This window comes from Channa argus, chromosome 14, assembly GCF_033026475.1.
Source record: "Channa argus isolate prfri chromosome 14, Channa argus male v1.0, whole genome shotgun sequence".
In the NCBI taxonomy this organism is placed as follows: domain Eukaryota; kingdom Metazoa; phylum Chordata; class Actinopteri; order Anabantiformes; family Channidae; genus Channa; species Channa argus.
The window spans coordinates 24,019,693-24,037,922 of record NC_090210.1 but is presented as its reverse complement, the minus strand read 5'-3'; the positions used below and the strand labels follow the sequence as shown (position 1 = coordinate 24,037,922).

The window sequence follows — 18,230 nt, the reverse complement described above, 5'->3', positions numbered from 1 at the left end:
AAACACAGTTAGTTTTCCTTAATTCAATTTTAGAGGAGGATAAACCTCCCTTTAAAATTGTCTTTAAGATAAATCTAATCCATTTACAATAAAGTAAAACGTATGATTTCATAAATTTCAGACATTTTTACTTTACTTTTTAGCAAAAGGTAAGAAATTTTTATAGTTGAGTGTGACTGAGTATTTAATTATTCATTTACATTTAGCAGATAAGACATGTTTAAAGTTTCATAATTCAGCATTTAAAGTTCATACATTTTAACTATAAGGTAAAATTTCTCACATATCCTGTTACTTGTAGGATATAATTTACACTGGAAATGTTTTGACTTTTGTCAAAACTTTTGTTTTGACAATTACTTTCTACCCTTAATTGTTGTACTTTTTTTGATTTATATGTACTACGTTTTACATAACTTGAATTTAGGAACTTGAATTTTTATAATGGTTCAACTTTATTTTTCGTTGCACAAGTGGGTTTAAAACAACCTCAATTAATGATCCCTTCAAGGTCGATGGCAACAATGGTGAATTTTTTTTTAGCTTTTTCACTAAATTGAACAAGTAATACTGGTTTAAATGAGAAATTGAATACATTTAAATTCTAAATAGTGTGCTTTAAATATGGGTGAACCAAGGTTTCTCTCCTAAATAAGCTACCACAATGTCTGGCAGCATTCCTCCGTGTACTGCTCACTGCCAGTGAATAATCCCTTAATAAATCACACACCACCTCTTTCATTGCTTTGTTTGTGGGAAACTTGGAGCAGGACATAACAGGCTCTTCAGCTGAGGCAAACTTTCCCACTGTAGTCCTGTCAGAAGAAATTGATGAGACTTTAAAACAAGTTGTAAAGAATAATTTCACTGGGTCAAGAGGAAGTTTCCTTCAGTCTTCAAATTTGAACTAACTTCTGTCAGTCATACATTCCATTAATTTACCATCTATCCATCCATTCTTCTTACGAGTCACAATGAAGGACAACAGGATTTCCGGCTGCAACTTTCAAAATAAAAGCACAGCTCAGCAGTAAAATCTACCTCTGTATTAACCACTGCTCATCACCTGATCAGGTGTGTTCAGTCAGTCAGAAGCTGGAAGTTAAGGGTTGAGCATGTTTAGCTGGAAAACGAGTTTGCCCAACCTAATATAACATTCAGAAATTATAATACAAGCGTGACAGTTTGATCTTTGCAGCAAGTTTAACATGAGTTTTACATCTCATCTGAGGATCAATACTGTGCACAACATCCGCTGTAAGTACAAATACATGCATTTATAAATACAATTATATTTAATAGCACTGAATTACATTACTTTACATATATCATAAACCAGAAGTAGATGCACACACAAAATTGGGTTAAAACGTATTAAAATGCACAAAGTGCTATCATTTGTTTTATCTGCTGACTATTTCATAGATTAATTGTTTTGATCAATTGATTAATTGTAATTGCTAAAATGCCAAAACCCATGCAAAATATGTCTTCCATAAGATAATGACGTATTGTAATTTTGTAATTGCCATCTTATTAAACAGTATACAAATATAATAAATAGATGAGAGAGAGAGAGAGAGAGAGAGAGAGAGAGAGAGAGAGAGAGAGAGAGAGAGACAATGACAGAAAAGCCTAAAAAGATGTACCTGTTTTACATTTTTCATGCACACACTGACTGGACATGTTAATTATTGTTTTCAATGAATAATTATTGTTTTCAATGTTTCAATTAAACTTTCTCCCCCAGCACCTGCTCTGTACTGGTCAACCAACAGTTCAAATTTTACAAATCATTTTACAAATAGGTGTGATGCAAAAAAAAATTAAAATAAAAAAACCAGATACTGGAGCTTTCATTCTCTAATCAATCTGATGTATGGGCAATCTCATCTGGATTATTTTGTGTGTGTCTTCAGTTTGTGGACCCACCACAAACCAGCAGGGAGTGTGTTACTACTTACAGGCAACAATCAGAAGAAACCTCTGCGTGAACGGTTGGAGGCTTTATTAAAAGCTTTTTTTCTCCTGGGTCAGGTTGCACCAGTAAAACCTTCAAAATAAAGTTGTGGAGGCAGAACAATACGGTCCAGGTTAAAGCACAGAAAATGTAATTGTTACATAGTATTTTTTAGTGACAGCCAGGTCAGTAGACTCACAATGGCCAAATTAATTTGAATTGTTTGAACTGCTGCCTTTATGGGTCCAGGTCATGTTAACTGGTTTGTTCTTTGCATTAATTGGAGTTATTGTGATGTACAGTTTTAAAAATACTAATACAAATATGATTTGGATTACATTTTTATATAAAAATTAAAAATGTTAAGCTTTATTCAAAGGGGCACAAAAATGCCCTAAAAAATCTAAATTAATTTTTGTAGTCACTCCAGAAACCATAGTGTTATCAGGTGATATTACTTTACCTTGTCTTTATCCAAAATTATTTTGATGGATTAAAGCTTAAGGCAGAAATAATTTAGACATTTGGTTCTTTATAGCTAACATTACACTTAACTTAAGGCAACATGTTAAATAACGTGTTAAATTAATTAGCTGCTGACTAATTGAAACAGTTTGAGCTAAAATGTACCTGTATAACCAACTGTGCCAGTTATTACTAAATAATCTCGCTATATTAAGTAATACTAGTCCACAGCAGGCTATAAAAAGACCTTTGCAGTTTAAAACATTTATATAAACTCTAAAGTCTTGTGATTGCTGTTGAATCCTGTGCGTTTGTTAGCACAGGGTGAGCTAACCTGGAAGCTAGCTGGCTAACGTAACATAACGGAAAACAGGATCATTTAACTTTAACTTTCCTACGCGTTTGTTCTCGTTACCTCTCTTTTGGGAAACTCTTGCTATGTGACAATAATTTGGTCACATTTCGAAAATTAAATTCTTACTACGTCTGTGAGGTGGGATTGTGTTGGACGTTTTTACAGTTAAGTAAAGTTAAAGAAGGTAAAAGTAACGTCGGCACTTTGGATCGTTACTGTAACGTAACGTCCGATCACACGCAGTAAAGAATGTTCCGTTTAGCGTTAGCGACGTACTAGTAGTTAATTAGTAATTAATTGCTTACAACTAAGTGGTTATTTCTCCGTTTCTCGAGCGAAACCCAATCCACCACCTGAAGTACTCGTCTCCCACAGACTCCGGTTGGTTTTCCTGCGCTAAAAGGCAGCACGGGGTTTTATTTTGGCAGGTCCGACCGGTGCTGCCTCCGTGTCGCCGTGTCCAGCTTGACCCCCCCCCCTCGGATTTCATCGGGAGTGAGGACGCTCAGCCTCAGGGAAGGAAGGTTTTCGAAGGAACTTGAGGACATGCGGCGTCTTTTACCAACTTCTACGCACAGACCGAACTTCATCCGAGCTGAAGAAAGAGCCGAGTTGTGAAGAATGAACTGAACCGCAGTGGAAAGGAGGAGAAAAGGAGGGGGAGAGGATCCGGAGAGGAGCCGGAGAAGAGCCGTTCACTCCCATTGATCCAGTATCGAGGTATTGATTCAGGCCTTTACCGTAAATACCACAGGCAGAAGTAGATGTGTACTCAGGGAGAAATGTGTGGCTTTAAATCTGATCTGTTTTGGTCCGGTTACTGGCACCTGGATAAAACTGCCTAAATCCCAGTATTAATACTGCAGTACCAACAGGATTCAGCCAGCTAGGATCCTGCCTGTGGACTTTATCATAACTGAGTCTATGCAGGACTTAGTCTGAATCCACAAACCCAAGGCTGTCACGGCAACAACACACACAAAATTAAAGGGAAACGTGTGTGTGTGTGTGTGTGTGTGTGTGTGTGTGTGTGTCCTCTGGCTGCTCTCTGGGCCCCCAGTGTTTCTATGGGTGAAACTGGAGGGAGAAACCCGTCCAGGACTCAGCAGAACTGGTGACCCGTCAGGCAGAGGCAGCTGCTTTTAGTCAGGCTGAAAGAACAAAGGGTTCGAGGTTTTAAAAACGTCCCTTTGCATTTAAAGAGCTGAATTTCTAGCTCATGACAAAATATGTGCAGCTTAAAAAAATCACGCACGAACATTCTCCAGGTCAATTTTCTCAATTCTGATATTTTTTTACTTTGTGTCTGATTTAAGATGTTATAAAGTAAATATCTGTGGACTGTTGGGTAAAGTAATGAGAGGGCATCTCCATGGGCTGTCGGAACTTTAGAAGTCATTTTCCACCATGTTTTCACGTTTATTATCAAATGAGTCAACAAGATTATCTGAATAAATAATGAACTGATCAATTGAGACTTTAATGAGCATTAGTTTAAGCTTAAAAACCCTTTGCAACACTGTTACAGACTCAATCCTCAGCAGAAGGTCTCTGTAAACCTTTGGTATCAGGTTTATCGTGGAGACACCTGGGACACTAACAGCAAAGTAATAAACACACATTTGTCACGATTGAAAATGGACATAAAGCCAGAGTAGTTTTTAAAATTGGCTTAGAATGGAATATACTGTGGTGGAAGACGTATTTTTTGCTAAAGTAAAAGTACAAATACAGTTATTTAAAACTGCTGCATTACACACAAAAGGCCTGTGTTGGGTAAAAGTACAAAAAAGCATTAAAGATGAGATAAAGATGTTAAAATTGCTCTGTGTGACAGATATATTAGTGACAAAATCTGCATTAGTTATTCTGTAATTTCTACTTTTTCAACTTCCAAAAGCTATTTTAATGAAACCATCTGTGAAGTTAAAGTCAAAAATATGTCTGACTGTTCGTGAAAGAGCTCAGTTAATAGACACAAACTGACCACAGATCTAAACATGATCCAAAAGAGGGAAACAATGTCAATATGCTGAACAGCCACAAAAAGAGGCACATAACAACTGAAACCAGACAATAAATGACCACAAACAGGCACAAATCATCACTCATCTGGGCTCCTAGACTGTATGGAGGACAGTGTGGCCCTGAGGTCATGTCAAGGAATACGTTGACATAATTACACAGATAGAGGATTTGGTTATTATTTGTATGTATAACTGTCAAACGTAACAGCAAAAGTCTTCTTTCTGTCCGATGTGTTGTATCTGCTTTCCTGGGCCCAGTATTTCCCCTTTTTATTGCTCTAATTCGGTTCCAGAGATTGTTAATGGTTAAAATGCCTCCTCAGAGTTTCAGCTTTCCCTCGCTCCACCAGATGGATGTGTTTCAGATGGCAGTTACAGCCAAGTTGGCAGGTCCATCCCAAATGTGGTTTTGTGATCTACAGTTAGTCCTCCAGCCGTGGCATACTTGTGTGAATTTGTGCCGACTCAAACATTTTCGAGCTGCACCTCCCTTGTTCATTGAAGTCCTGGCTGCATTGTAATGATTGTTTTTTTTTTTTTTTTGTTCCCTTCAGGCTCCTGTAGGAAAGATGCAGGCTGCAGCTGCAGCTCTGACTGTGCTGAGTGTTCTCTGCAGCCTGGACGGCCTGTGTGCCCACCCGCCCGCGCTGAACCAGACGCAGCACCCGAATAACGGAAACGTTCAAAACGAGGAGACCGAACCCGCACAGAACAAGAATCCGCCACACATCATATTCATCCTTATAGACGACCAGGTGTGCATCAGAGAGCTGGTCCGAGTGTTTGCTTTGAATCATTTTCACATCACAGTTACGACCGCAAGACTTCAAATTCACGTCACTGTTTAGAATGACCAGTTTACACAGCTTCACACACTTAACCAAACATTATCTTTTTGTTTACTTGCATGAAATAAACCAAAAAGAACGGTACATACCAAAAAGCATAAACAGAGGCTGGAGTGTCAGCGTGACAGGAACATGCTCAGAAAGTGCAGCACACCTGAACCTGAACTGGTCAGTTATCTCAAATGAAGAGTTCTCCACCTGGTGGTTGGAGGTGTGAACACAAAAACAGAAACACATGTCCATCCAGTGAATCAGAGGAGGTTTTGTAAGGAGATTTAAAAAAAAAATCCCCATTAAAACCAGTAGGTTAATGTTGTTACTGCAGATGCCTGCTGTTACATGTAACCGCACTATTTAACTCCTCCACGAATCTGAACCAGGGTTTCAACGACATCGGCTACCACAACCCAAACATCAAGACCCCCACTCTGGACAAACTGGCAGCGGAGGGCGTGAGGCTGGAGAATTACTACGTTCAACCCATCTGTACGCCGTCCCGCAGCCAGCTCATCACTGGCAGGTACAGACGTCTCTGTTACTGGATCAGACGTTTGTCTGTTTGTAGTTGATGCATTTTTATAGCATGAAATCAAACTTGCCAGTCTTTTTGTTTTATTGTTAAATAGTTTCCAGCCATTTTCCCTTGATTTTACAGCGCGTTGTATTTATTAGTTAAAGATAAAAACACTAGTCATCAACACACTTTCACGTTCCAGTGACAGGCCAAAGGTGCCGTGAAGGTAGAAAGGAGGTTAAAAAAACTAAAAACAATGAGATTATTGATCAGGCAACAAAGCTGCACTGAGGGTTAATGAGTGTGTTGTGGGGCCAAACAGTAGATCCTGCGTGTGCAGGTGTGTGCAGCTCACCTGGTACCAAACCAAAAACGGGTCCTGATCATGCTAACTGCTATGTCTGTATGTCTTCCAGATATCAGATCCACACTGGGCTGCAACACTCCATTATCAGGCCCAGCCAGCCCAGCTGTCTGCCTTTACACATGGACACGCTGCCGGAGAGGCTCCGTGAGGCCGGCTACACCACACATATGGTCGGGAAGTGGCACCTGGGCTTCTACAGGTGAACCTGTTTTACCCAAACGTTAGTTAATGAGACGGGAGCGTTTCATTCTAAGCCAGCTTAGATTCTTTTTTACTTTCTTCTCTAGGTTGTTTTTTTAAGGGTGGCCATCAAAACTATCTGTCATCTGCTCACGGTGAATTTACAATAATGCTCTAAAATGTTCGAGAAAATTTGGATACTGTCTAAAAAATAAATGAACGGCTCAGAGAGAGGAGATTTACAAAGAGCTTAGAAGAACAGTTGTTGATGCTCAGCAGGCTGGAAAGGGTTACAAAAGAATTTGGACCTGCATAAAAATCTGATCTCATTTTAAGTCATATTTATGCAGAAACAGAAAATTCTGCTGCCTATTCCGAGCTACTTTTATTCCAAACACACACGAAGGCCCACTGGAGATAATTAGGACAGCACCTGCTGGAAAGTGCAGCAATGGTTAAATGTGTGGATGAAGCCACTTTTACACAGTGTTTCTCACTTAAGGCCAATGTATTTATAGAGCATGTTGAAAAGAAAAAGAATTGTTCAGCAAGGCACTAAAACCTGACAGAAATCAAACGGTGCCAGCTGTGACGGGCAGTTCAGAGAAATTCTTAAAGGAAGTTGATGCGGACTCAGAAGCAGCTGTGCAGGGGTGAGTCTTCAGCCAGGATTTAGTTTGGGAAACATCTGACTCTGAGGGATCAACTGTTCCACAGTCTGGGAGCAGCAACAGAAAAGAACCTTTTATCACCTTTAGATTTGGATTGTGAACCTGGAGCAGAGAGGATCTGAGGGGTCTGGATGAAGAATGTGAAAAAAGGTTTTAAATCCACTCTGTATTTAACTGTAGCCGGTAAAAATAACATCCAGTGGCATTTTTGCATGAATTAAAACATTGTTAAAATAATGTCATTAATTCTTTATAATAACTTATGTCTCCATTGTGTCCAAACATTGGTATAAACCAGATTATTACTTTAAATGGAAAATGAAAGCTCTTATAATTACTTAGGAAAACTTGGGTTGGGTGGGGGGTGAGTGGACACAGTGGAACAGACCCTGTGCACAGGAAACTGCAATACATGTGTAAGCTGATTGTGTTGAACAATATTAATTGACTTTAATTTTTGTTTCCATAGACGAGCGTGTTTGCCCACCAGAAAAGGCTTCGACAGTTTCTTTGGTTCTTTAACAGGAAGTGTGGATTATTACAGGTAAACCTGTTTAGATGAACTGATGTCTACACCATGGTGCTGTGCTGTGCTGTGGGTTTCTATACCTCACATTCTTCCGTCTGGGTCCAGCTACGGGTCCTGTGACGGTCCAGGGTTGTGTGGGTACGATCTCCACGACGACGAGGGCGTGGCGTGGGGCCAGGAAGGAAAATACTCCACCATGCTTTTCACGCAGAGAGCTCGCAAGATCCTCGAGAGCCACAATCCCAGAGTCCGTCCGCTGTTCCTGCTGCTCTCCCTCCAGGTATCACGCTGAGATTTCAGAGCAGGAAAATGTCTACAGCCTGTAAAACCTCCCCGGACAAGCTTCCAGTCATTCAAAATAAAAAAAACAAAAACGAAGGATTAAAGGCTCCAACTAAATCCTGCAGAGTTTAACAAACAGGGAGAGAATAGTTTATAGTGGAACAGTGGGATGTAGATCATTGTGTCTTGATGTGTGTCTGCATGTGATTAGTCAGAAAATGTGGACAAACAGAGGCCACATTAAAGAAGCTTCAGACAACTGCTCAAACATTTGTGCCTCATGTGGAATCCAACATTTAATTAAAAGCACAACAATGCAGAACATGTATTGTTTTCTTTTATTGTGGCTTAACAGGGTTTAACTCGAGACTGATATTTGCTTATTGTTGTTTTTTGGGGGAAGCCACGTTCATTCGATATGAGGCTTCGGCTTTTTCCACTTAATATTCCAACGAAAGCAGCAAATAAAATGCTTTTCTTTGATTTTCCATACTGAGGAAAATGGAACACTAAGGTACAACATGTGCACCACGAGTTAGTGCTGTGAGTCATTTCTGGGAAGTGCAGAATGTCAAGACAGTGGGTTATACAAACTTTATATCGAAAAACTAACTTCTTCAGTTGCTTGTGTCATGATAACCAAGCTTTGCATGTTTCCCACCAGGCCGTCCACACTCCTCTGCAGCCTCCAAAGTCCTACATCTACCCCTACCACAGCATGACAAACGTGGCCAGGAGAAAGTTTGCCGCCATGGTTTCCACAGTGGATGAGGCCGTACGAAATGTCACCTACGACCTCAGAAAGTACGGCTACTACAAGAACAGCGTCATCATCTACTCCACCGACAACGGCGCCCAGCCGTTCACAGGAGGGAGCAACTGGCCGCTACGAGGCCGTAAGGTATCATTACATGGAGGATTGTGTTTGTGCCACCGCTTCATGGACGTCACAGATGTTACACTGTCTGTTAAAAAAAGGGTGACCTTTTTCTTCTACAAGTTCTTCTACACGTCTGACCCCAAAGCAGGACACAGGTCACGTGTTGTAAGTGCATTTTGTTTTCTTAGTAGAAGAACATCTCTGCCTAGTGAAAACATGTCAAAAGTGGCCCAGGAGTACAACTGGGGAAGGGGGGAGAAGAGGGGGAGGAAAGGGCGAGTGGAGGCAGGCAAAGGAATGTCTGCGGATGAAAGACTGCAGGTCAACTGCAGACTAAAGATTTCAGTGAAAACACCGTCTAATATCAAGTCAAGTACATTTTTCTTTCCACATTGTTAATCATCCTCACACCTGAGTGACAGCCGATCACTGATGAACAGCTCAAACAACTTGGAACTGCAGAGCCTGCTTTGTTCTTCATACTGTCAACATGTATATGGCAGATTTATTAGAGACGTTTGTCAGGCATTTCACAGGAGACATGCAAAAAGGAACATGCTGCCGGCAGTTAGAGCAGGACCTGGGAACAGCAGGAATGTGGGCAGACAAATACTGTAAACTGCAACTCGACTGCTTGGCAGAGGCCTCCGAACATGACGCAGAAATATTTTCATCCTTGCTCTTATATCACTGTTGTGCCTTCGATATTTACAGTATGTTTGGCCAGTGGTCGTCCGTAATGTATAACGTAACATAATCATTTGCTCGTTAACACCTTGTTAACATGTATTCAGCTCCGCTGCCAAAGGCTGTGTCGAAATTTAATCGTGCACAACTTTGTAGAGGCTGTAAAATGGCCTGTACACAGCTGTGTTCTGCTGCTTCAATCTGCTTCTTAGGATGTTATAGCAGTGTGTTTTCTGATCTGACAGTTTGAATGTAGACATATTGTTTAAAGAACGATGTTTATCATTGAAACATTTTTACATATTTGAATGATCTTAGAGCTTCTGGTACATGTGCTGGTGTTGTACTACAAGAGGAAACCGTGGGATCGAAGTATTTTACAACTTAAGTTGACTGATGTGTTTTCAGGGGACATATTGGGAGGGCGGAGTCCGCGGCGTGGCGTTTGTCCACAGCCCCCTGCTGAGACGCAGGAGACGGGTCTCCAGAGCTCTTCTTCACATCACTGACTGGTTTCCTACACTGGTGAACCTGGCCGGAGGAAACATCAGCCAGGTCGGCGAAGCTCTAAATGTCCTTCTCACAACCGATGGAGTGAATTTCTGAAGCTTGCTGTGTGATTGTAATGTTCTTAGCCACTGTAGATTTTCGCTTTCAGCCTCACAGTGATTTTTGAATTATGATGTAATAACCATAAACAAAAGGTTTTCACTTACTCAACCAGTTACTGTAAAATATACCCGAGATGGGCTTATGTTTCTGTGGCCGCCCAGATACTGATACTAGCAGTACATCTCCCTAAATGTTGTACTTTGAGTTTCTTTTTCCTCATTCATCCAGTGTCTCCAACAGTTTTTACACTCCCCTCATTTTACTATCACGTAGATGAATGTGCTTTCGGTTTGTTTACAGCTCCCAAAAAGCTTTGTTGGCCTGGTATTGTGGCAGCGTGGCACTGCCAAAGCAGATGGTATCTTGGCTGCACAAATGCAGTTAACAACGTAGAGCTTTTAGGGTTTAAAAGCATCTTGTGACTTTATGTTTTGTATTAATGGTGATATACTGCATGTATGTTTTCACTCAGACTCGGGGCCTGGACGGTTTTGATGTTTGGCCGACCATCAGCGAAGGGAAAGAGTCGCCTCGTCAGGAGATACTTCACAACATCGACCCTCTGCACAAACCTCCGGATCAAAGCATGAACTGGCACCTGGAAACTGAGGAGGCCTCAGGTAAAACGCCACACATCTGCAAATGTTAGGTAATCAGATCACTTTGTGCTTTGCATATTTTTTGTGGATAAAATTTCGGGTTCACAGAAATATTTTATGGGGAAAAGGGTAACAAAGGGAAGAAAAGAAGTGTGAAAAGGGGAGGGGGAGATGAATGGGGGGAGGAGGGAAGACATGCAAACACCTTTTACCTACAAATAGGTCAAAGGGTCGACAACCTTCTTTATGTGTCCTGCTTGTTTCCCAGCTGTTTCTACACTCTGCTAATTACCTGGATCAGGTGTGTTCATGAAATCGGAAGCTGAGGGACACTATCTGAGATGAGAGTAGAGTGAGACGAGACGAGACAAACTGGTGTCTTCCAGCTTCTGACTGACTGAACACAACTGTAATCAGCAGTGGGTGGAGCAGAGCTGGAAAACAAGCAGTGGCACTTGAGGTCCAGCATGTCCAACACCTGAACTAGGTGATAAAGAACTGGAAAAAAACATTCATGTATGTCATTTCTTTGAATCATCAGTTCGCAAATCAAAGACACCAAAGAAGAAGAAAAGGAAGATTCTGAAGCAGCAACCCAAACAGAAGTCGGCATTCAAGTTAAAAACCACCAAGAAGCCTCTGGTGTTTTCCCATCATGCCTCTAAACCAAAACCCAAACCTAAATCCAAACCCCTTCCCAGTCTGAAGCATGAACCTAAAAAATCAAAGCCCAAACCTAAACCGAAGACCAAAACCTGCTCCCAGCATCAGCCCCCCATCCCATACAGGTTACGTGTGAAGTTCCAGTTTAGTGATGCTCGGTCAGTGGCAGCAACATCCAAACCCAAATCTCAGCCTCAGTCATGTTTGAGGTCAACACCCTGGCAGATCTTACTGAAGAAGCAGAACTCGTCACGGTCAGTGCTGCCTCAGGCTAAATCCAAGACACAGATCAAACCACAGGTAAAGTCAAAATCCAGGAGGATGTTGTCCCACTACCAGAACATGTCTCAGCCAGGGTTGCCTCCACCACAATCCCATCCAACACCCCAGGAGCCAGTGTGGGACACAAAAGTCCAGGCTGCCATCAGAGTTCGAGACTGGAAGCTGTTAACAGGAGACCCAGGCCATGGAGACTGGGTCCCCCCCCAGGTACACATTTCACATGATTGTTTTTGTTCTTCCTGTGTTTCTGATCATGCAGAACATACATCATTTCATCCTCAGGTGCTTCCTACGCTGCCCGGCCGCTGGTGGAACCTTGAACGCACTTTCTTGTCATCCCAAAATTCCTCCACCAACACACACATCTGGCTCTTCAACATCACTGCTGACCCATACGAGCGACAGAACCTGGCAGACCAGAGGCCAGATGTGGTCCGACAGCTGCTGGCCCGGCTCGCCTACTATAACCAAACGTCCGTGCCCGTTTACTTTCCGCCTGACGACCCCCGAGCCAATCCCAGCCGGCACGGCGGTGCTTGGGGGCCATGGGTGGAGGAAGACGAGGACGAAGAGGGAAAATATCAAGGTGTGTACAAGAAAGGTAAGAGCAGTAAAAAGAAGAAGAAGACGAAGTGCCGGCTCTGCAAGCTCAAGTCATTCTTTCTCAAACTGAACACTGGGATGATGTCCAATCGGATCTGATGTGTCAACAATTTCAGCCATGAGATGAATATTGTTTTAAAATGTTTATATTTAATAAGATGGGGTCCAAAAGTCTTAGAGCACACAGAAAATCTGCAGTATATTAATATAAATGTGGAAACAATCAGAACAAGTTCAGAAATGTAAAATGAAAAGGAAATATTTCAGATTCCCAAATCCTTCAAGGTCAGAAAGTTTCATTGGCCTCGTTAACGAGTTTGTGCAAACGCTCAGATTTCTGAGTTTCTTCAGTGAAGCCCACATTCACATGTGGTGGACTCACCACTAAAGCAACCTACAGACTTTAACAGTGTCCTGTGATGGTTGGACTGAAGCTTTCTAAGGATCCTCATCAGATGATTAGTAATGGTCTCAGACATTAGGAGAATCAGTCTCTCAACCAGGTGATAGAGAAACGGGAAAAAAAAGTTCACTTATGTCATTTGTTTGAATGATCGGTTCCAAATCAAAGGGTGCAGCATTTAAGACACCAAAGAAGAAGAAGATTCTGAAGCAGCAACCCAAACAGAAGTCGGCATTCAAGTTAAAAACCACCAAGAAGCCTCTGGTGTTTCCCCATCATGCCTCTAAACCCAAACCCAAAGCTAAATCCAGGCCCCTTCCCAGTCTGAGGCTTTAACCTCTGCTGAAATCAAAGCCCAAACCTAAACCGAAGACCAAAACCTGCTCCCAGCATCAGCCCCCCATCCCATACAGGTTACGTGTGAAGTTCCAGTTTAGTGATGCTCGGTCAGTGGCAGCAACATCCAAACCCAAATCTCAGCTTCAGTCATGTTTGAGGTCAACACTCAGGCAGATCTTACTGAAGAAGCAGAACTCGTCACGGTCAGGAGGAGCCAGTTTGGGACCCAACAGTCCAAGCTGCCATCAGAGCTGGAGACAGGACCCAGGCCATGGAGACTAAGCTCACTAAATTGACCTTCTATGGGAAATAAAAGTAAAGTGGACGACTCGAACTTTTTACAGTTAAATTTAAATAAAACTGAGATCGGTGTCATTTGCAGCCTGCATGTAAACTTTGAGCAGCACGGCACAAAACTCTAGACTTATGATTATTTCCAGGTTCACATGTCGCAGTTTTTTGTCTGTGCTCTCAGACTTTCGAGCCCCATGTCACATTATTGCTAAAATCAGGGAATAAAGTGGCCAGAGGAACCTCCTCCAGCAACTTTGGTTTACAACTGGCTTCACTCGTTCCTCGAAAATGAAGTCGGAGCAGCTGGTTTTTGTTCATGTTCAAACATCTAACTTCGCCACTTACATAGTTGACTGCAGACGTCATGGTCACACATGCATGTACTGTCAAATCTCTCATCTGAGATTAAAGATCTGAGGTGGTGCTGAGCGCTCAGCATTACCTCAGAGATGCTCTCAGGTACAGGACAGTCAGTGAGGGGAATATTTATCCAACTTGAGTAAACTCACCCTTTACGTTGCTTGTTCTCAAAGGTTGCGGCTGCTGTTAGTTGTCAGCATCAGCACCTGATTTAATCTGTGATTCCCTCATGGGAGCTGCTTGTTTCGTCCTTATTTTTTCTTCCCGTTCACAAACTGACAGAGTTTCCGCACAGAGACCGACACCGTGTGGAAGTCGCTTGCATCCCGACACTGTAACCAAGTGAATTATGTTCCACAAGTGATGTGGACACGGCTGCTGTGTGTTCACACAGACAACTGCTACTCTTTAATGCAAGAGGATTATAATTACAAATATATCACTTTCTCGTGTCCAACATAAAGAAACGTACACAGAAGTATTTAATGTAGATGTTTTATATGTTTATGCTTCCGTTCCACATCTGAGTGATTTCAGAAAACGTCACTTTGATTCTATTTGCTTTTAAACAGTTTTCTGACTGTGGGTCAAACAGGCCTTTGGATCCTGTGGTTGTTTGAATGTACTGACTCTTAACTTACAGTGTGTTTTGTATTTACTACATCCTACTGTGAACAGCAGAAACATATTAGGTGAATATTTGTAGCATTTTCAAATCTTGAATAAATCAGCCGTATTTTACAGTACTGTTTGTTTCTAACCAGTTTCATTTTAAACTCAAACTGCTTTAGGGGAAAGTTGAAATTATTTAATTTGCTGAGATTTTTATTTATTTTCAGCAGTAATAATATGGACAGGAAGCCATTAAAATGAGCAGGTTTTGGGCTCAGTCCCATCAACACCTACACAGAAAGATGCAACACGAGCAGCCGCCCGATGAACTGACAGCAACGGGTTTCACGTTGGAAATAAAGCCCGTGTGTCCAGATCCAAGATTGGTTTTCTTCTCCAGTTACGACACCTAACCGCAAAATATTTCAGTGTGTTTGCTCAACAAGTAACAAACCACAACTGTGGTCGAAGGACAGCGAGCGTGTGGAACTTTAAACTTCTCCACTAAATACAGAGAGAATGATGCCGTGTCCTTTGATTTGGTTTGAGTAAATAAGACAAAGTGCTGTTTTTTCGGCAGACGTACACAAACTCAGTGCTCAAGTTGAAGGGGGACGTGTGACTTCACATTCTTTACCCAAATTGAAGTAGACAGTCGAAAATGTCCTTTAAATACCAAAGTGTGGTGCAGTAATAAGGTGGTTTCTTTCTTCAAACGTTCAGCTTTTAATTCATGTTCAGATTCAAGGAGAAAACCTGATTTCTGGTGCTGAAATGTGCTGTAAACTGCCAACGAATGTTCACGTGAAAACTAGGAGAAACATTTCTAATAATAAAAGCCAAAAGACAAAGATGTGTTATTAAAGAGACTCAGGCAGGAAGAGAAACAGCAGCTGGTGAAGGATTTTAACCGCTAGGTGGAGCCACATATCAACAGTCCTCTGAGCATCTTCAGCACACACACACACACTCTCTCAGGCTAAAATAGGATTTTCCACACTTGTCATCATCTTTGTTCTTCGCACTGTTTCCACTAAAGAGTAATTGAATTTTGAGCCGCTTTTATTGTGTAATCCTCAGGGATTAAACCGTCAGGATTCAGGAATGAAGCCGCTGCTGCTGCTTTGATGCCTGTGCAGCCAAAGACGAACCGTGGAGCAACAACAACATTCATTTACAGCAATCACATGTGGCCCCACACAACAGAGCCCAGAGAGGCCGGTCGGATCAGACAAAAAAAAAAAAGTTCCCAAAGAATTATGTCCTTGATATTTTCTTTGTAACAGTGTTTCTACATGATGCTACTTTATCAGAACACGCAGTTCCCAGCTTGAGCAAACTCGTACATAAATGATTTCTGTCATCTCTCACATCCTGCATCTAACACCATTACATAACCCCCTCCCCCACACAGACATAACACAATCCTGCAACCAATAATCCTGCTCTTACTCCAGGGAACCGGGAGATATGAGATCTGCAGCAGCTGTGGAATTAGGATTCCACCACTTTTTTTTTTTCTTTTTTTTCTTTCCTGCTGACACAATCAAAACCTAATAATTGAGCTTGGTTCTGGGCTCACACTGAATAAAATCACTTCCAGAGGAAAGAAAGTCCAAATGTTCCCTGAAATGTGCTGCTTTGGTCCCAATCAGTCTGACATTACTCCGCCAGCTGCCGCTCATTTCATTGTCGTCATTGCACAGTGTCGTGCCGTTTGAATTGAGTCCGTTTCTCATGCTACAAGGTGCCAACACGGTTGCTTTTTTTCTTCAGGGGGGTCAAAGGGTCAAACCAGTCGGGTCCTTTAAGTTTCTGAAGTTGCTTTTTTGCTCTCGTCGTTTTATCTTCAGAGGAACAAAGTGCAGCGAGATGATGTCTTTCCAAAAAAGCACCAGTTTAACCTGTGGAAACTGGTTTGTGCCATGTATCAGTTTTCTGGAATTCTCCATATGGCTCCACACAGACCTGGTGTCTGATTCATTTCTCTTCAGACCAGGTTTAATCACACGCTTCCTGTTTGCCATCATTTACTTTGACAGGTTTGTTCTTTAAAGTCTCCAGATGAATTTCAATGAAGAAACTGCTGCATTGACGTCACACTATTCAAGACATTTTACACGTTCAGCTCATCTTCTGTCACAGATTAAAACTCCAGCAATTGTTTCTGTTTAAATTGGAATTTATGGACTTTTTGAAATATTTTCACTTTTTTGGGGTCCACGTTTTGCATTAACATGAGTCGGATGTTTTTAAGCGAGTCAAACGTTTGGACGTTTAAACAAACGTGCTTTAATGTGTTTGCAGATATTAAATCGTCACACACGTGCAGATCTGTAGGAAAACAGCAGCTTTTCCCACCAAATCATTGTTTGAAGCAACAATGAAAATCTGATCCATCTTCTAATAAGGCATCGTCCATAAAGGGATAGTTTATGGCTTTTTTACCGTCAATAAATCTCCAGTATGCAGACATTTATAAAAATCACAAGTTCCTCTGAGAAAATTTATGTAAATATGGACCAACTCTGATTTTTAAAACTTCTTTCAGTCAAAAGTGCAGAGTGAATTATTGTAAAGACGTTTTTAGCTCAGATTTGACAGCGATTACCATCAAATCCTCTGTTGTAACCATGACAACAGAGGATTTGACCCACAGGAACTTTTCCCAAATTGACAGCTTCAGTTGTTACTAGAATATTTGTAAAATGTTAAAATAATTAGTTCATCCTCCATTTAGAAAAAGTGTTGCATTAGAAAAGTAGCTTTTAAAAGATTCTTAACAATATAAATACTGACACTGTAGTTTGTCTGTAGTTGTGTTGCTTTAGAAAAAGGAACAACAATCAATGGCAGCTGAGCTGACGTGAGAATATCAGAGTAAACCAAACAGCAAGACGATTCCCATGAGTTTCTGGCTAATTACTATAAATCCTGGTGTTTGGATTAATCGTTAATTAGCATGAAATTCAGTTATTCAGCATTTTCCAAATCCGTTTCACAAATCCAGATTAATTCTTAATACCAGGCTTCTGTTGCCCTGGTTGTTACCCTGAAATGACTTCAGCCAAACTAATCAAACCACAAATGAACCATCCAAAAGATGCAGACCTTCCTCTCTGCAGTGACAGACAGATATTGATGGATACTGCACCTTAAATTCACACGGGACATAGTAAATCTGGACTCTGCAGTCAGACTCATTAGCCTGTATCATCTGCCAGTCCAACATGTCTCCTGCTAAACGAAGGCTGCGACGGCAGATTATGCAGTTATGCAGCCGAAGACGTCAAAGCACCTGTGTGTCTTGATTAGGTTTTACTGCAGCGGCGGAGCCTCAGAGAAAAACTAACTTCTCACAACGTTTCACAGCCCTTATGTTTTTCTGCAAGCTACCATCAAACGCTCCCTGTCGTTTACACCAAATAACTGTAAACACTGGGTTTCTTGAACAATTTGATTTATTTTAAGCTGCCAAGAACCAAAGACAATGAGAAACAAACAGCCTGCTCACTTGTTTCCTTGAGAGTTTTTGACAGTGGGCAAACAGTTGGACACAAACTGATTTCCGCTACTCGTCTGATTTATCACTTTCAGACTATGGAACAAGTCTCACACTGCTGATTTCAGCTTCTCTTCCCTCTTTTTTTTTTTTTTTTTCCTCCCCTTTTTAGAACAAGCAGTTACAGGCAAAGATC

General features: G+C 41.4%; 1 protein-coding gene across 1 annotated transcript; it reads left to right on the top strand.

Annotated features, from left to right (window-relative positions):
• Positions 1-3,249: 3,249 nt before the first annotated feature.
• Positions 3,250-13,039, top strand: LOC137098661 (arylsulfatase I-like). The gene is made up of 11 exons (XM_067475144.1): positions 3,250-3,500; positions 5,362-5,562; positions 6,036-6,175; positions 6,586-6,735; positions 7,857-7,931; positions 8,022-8,196; positions 8,863-9,099; positions 10,174-10,320; positions 10,850-10,997; positions 11,518-12,128; positions 12,204-13,039. The coding sequence occupies exons 2-11, from the start codon at positions 5,377-5,379 to the stop codon at positions 12,621-12,623; spliced, it is 2,289 nt and encodes a 762-aa protein (XP_067331245.1). The 5' UTR covers positions 3,250-3,500; positions 5,362-5,376; the 3' UTR covers positions 12,624-13,039.
• Positions 13,040-18,230: the final 5,191 nt, after the last annotated feature.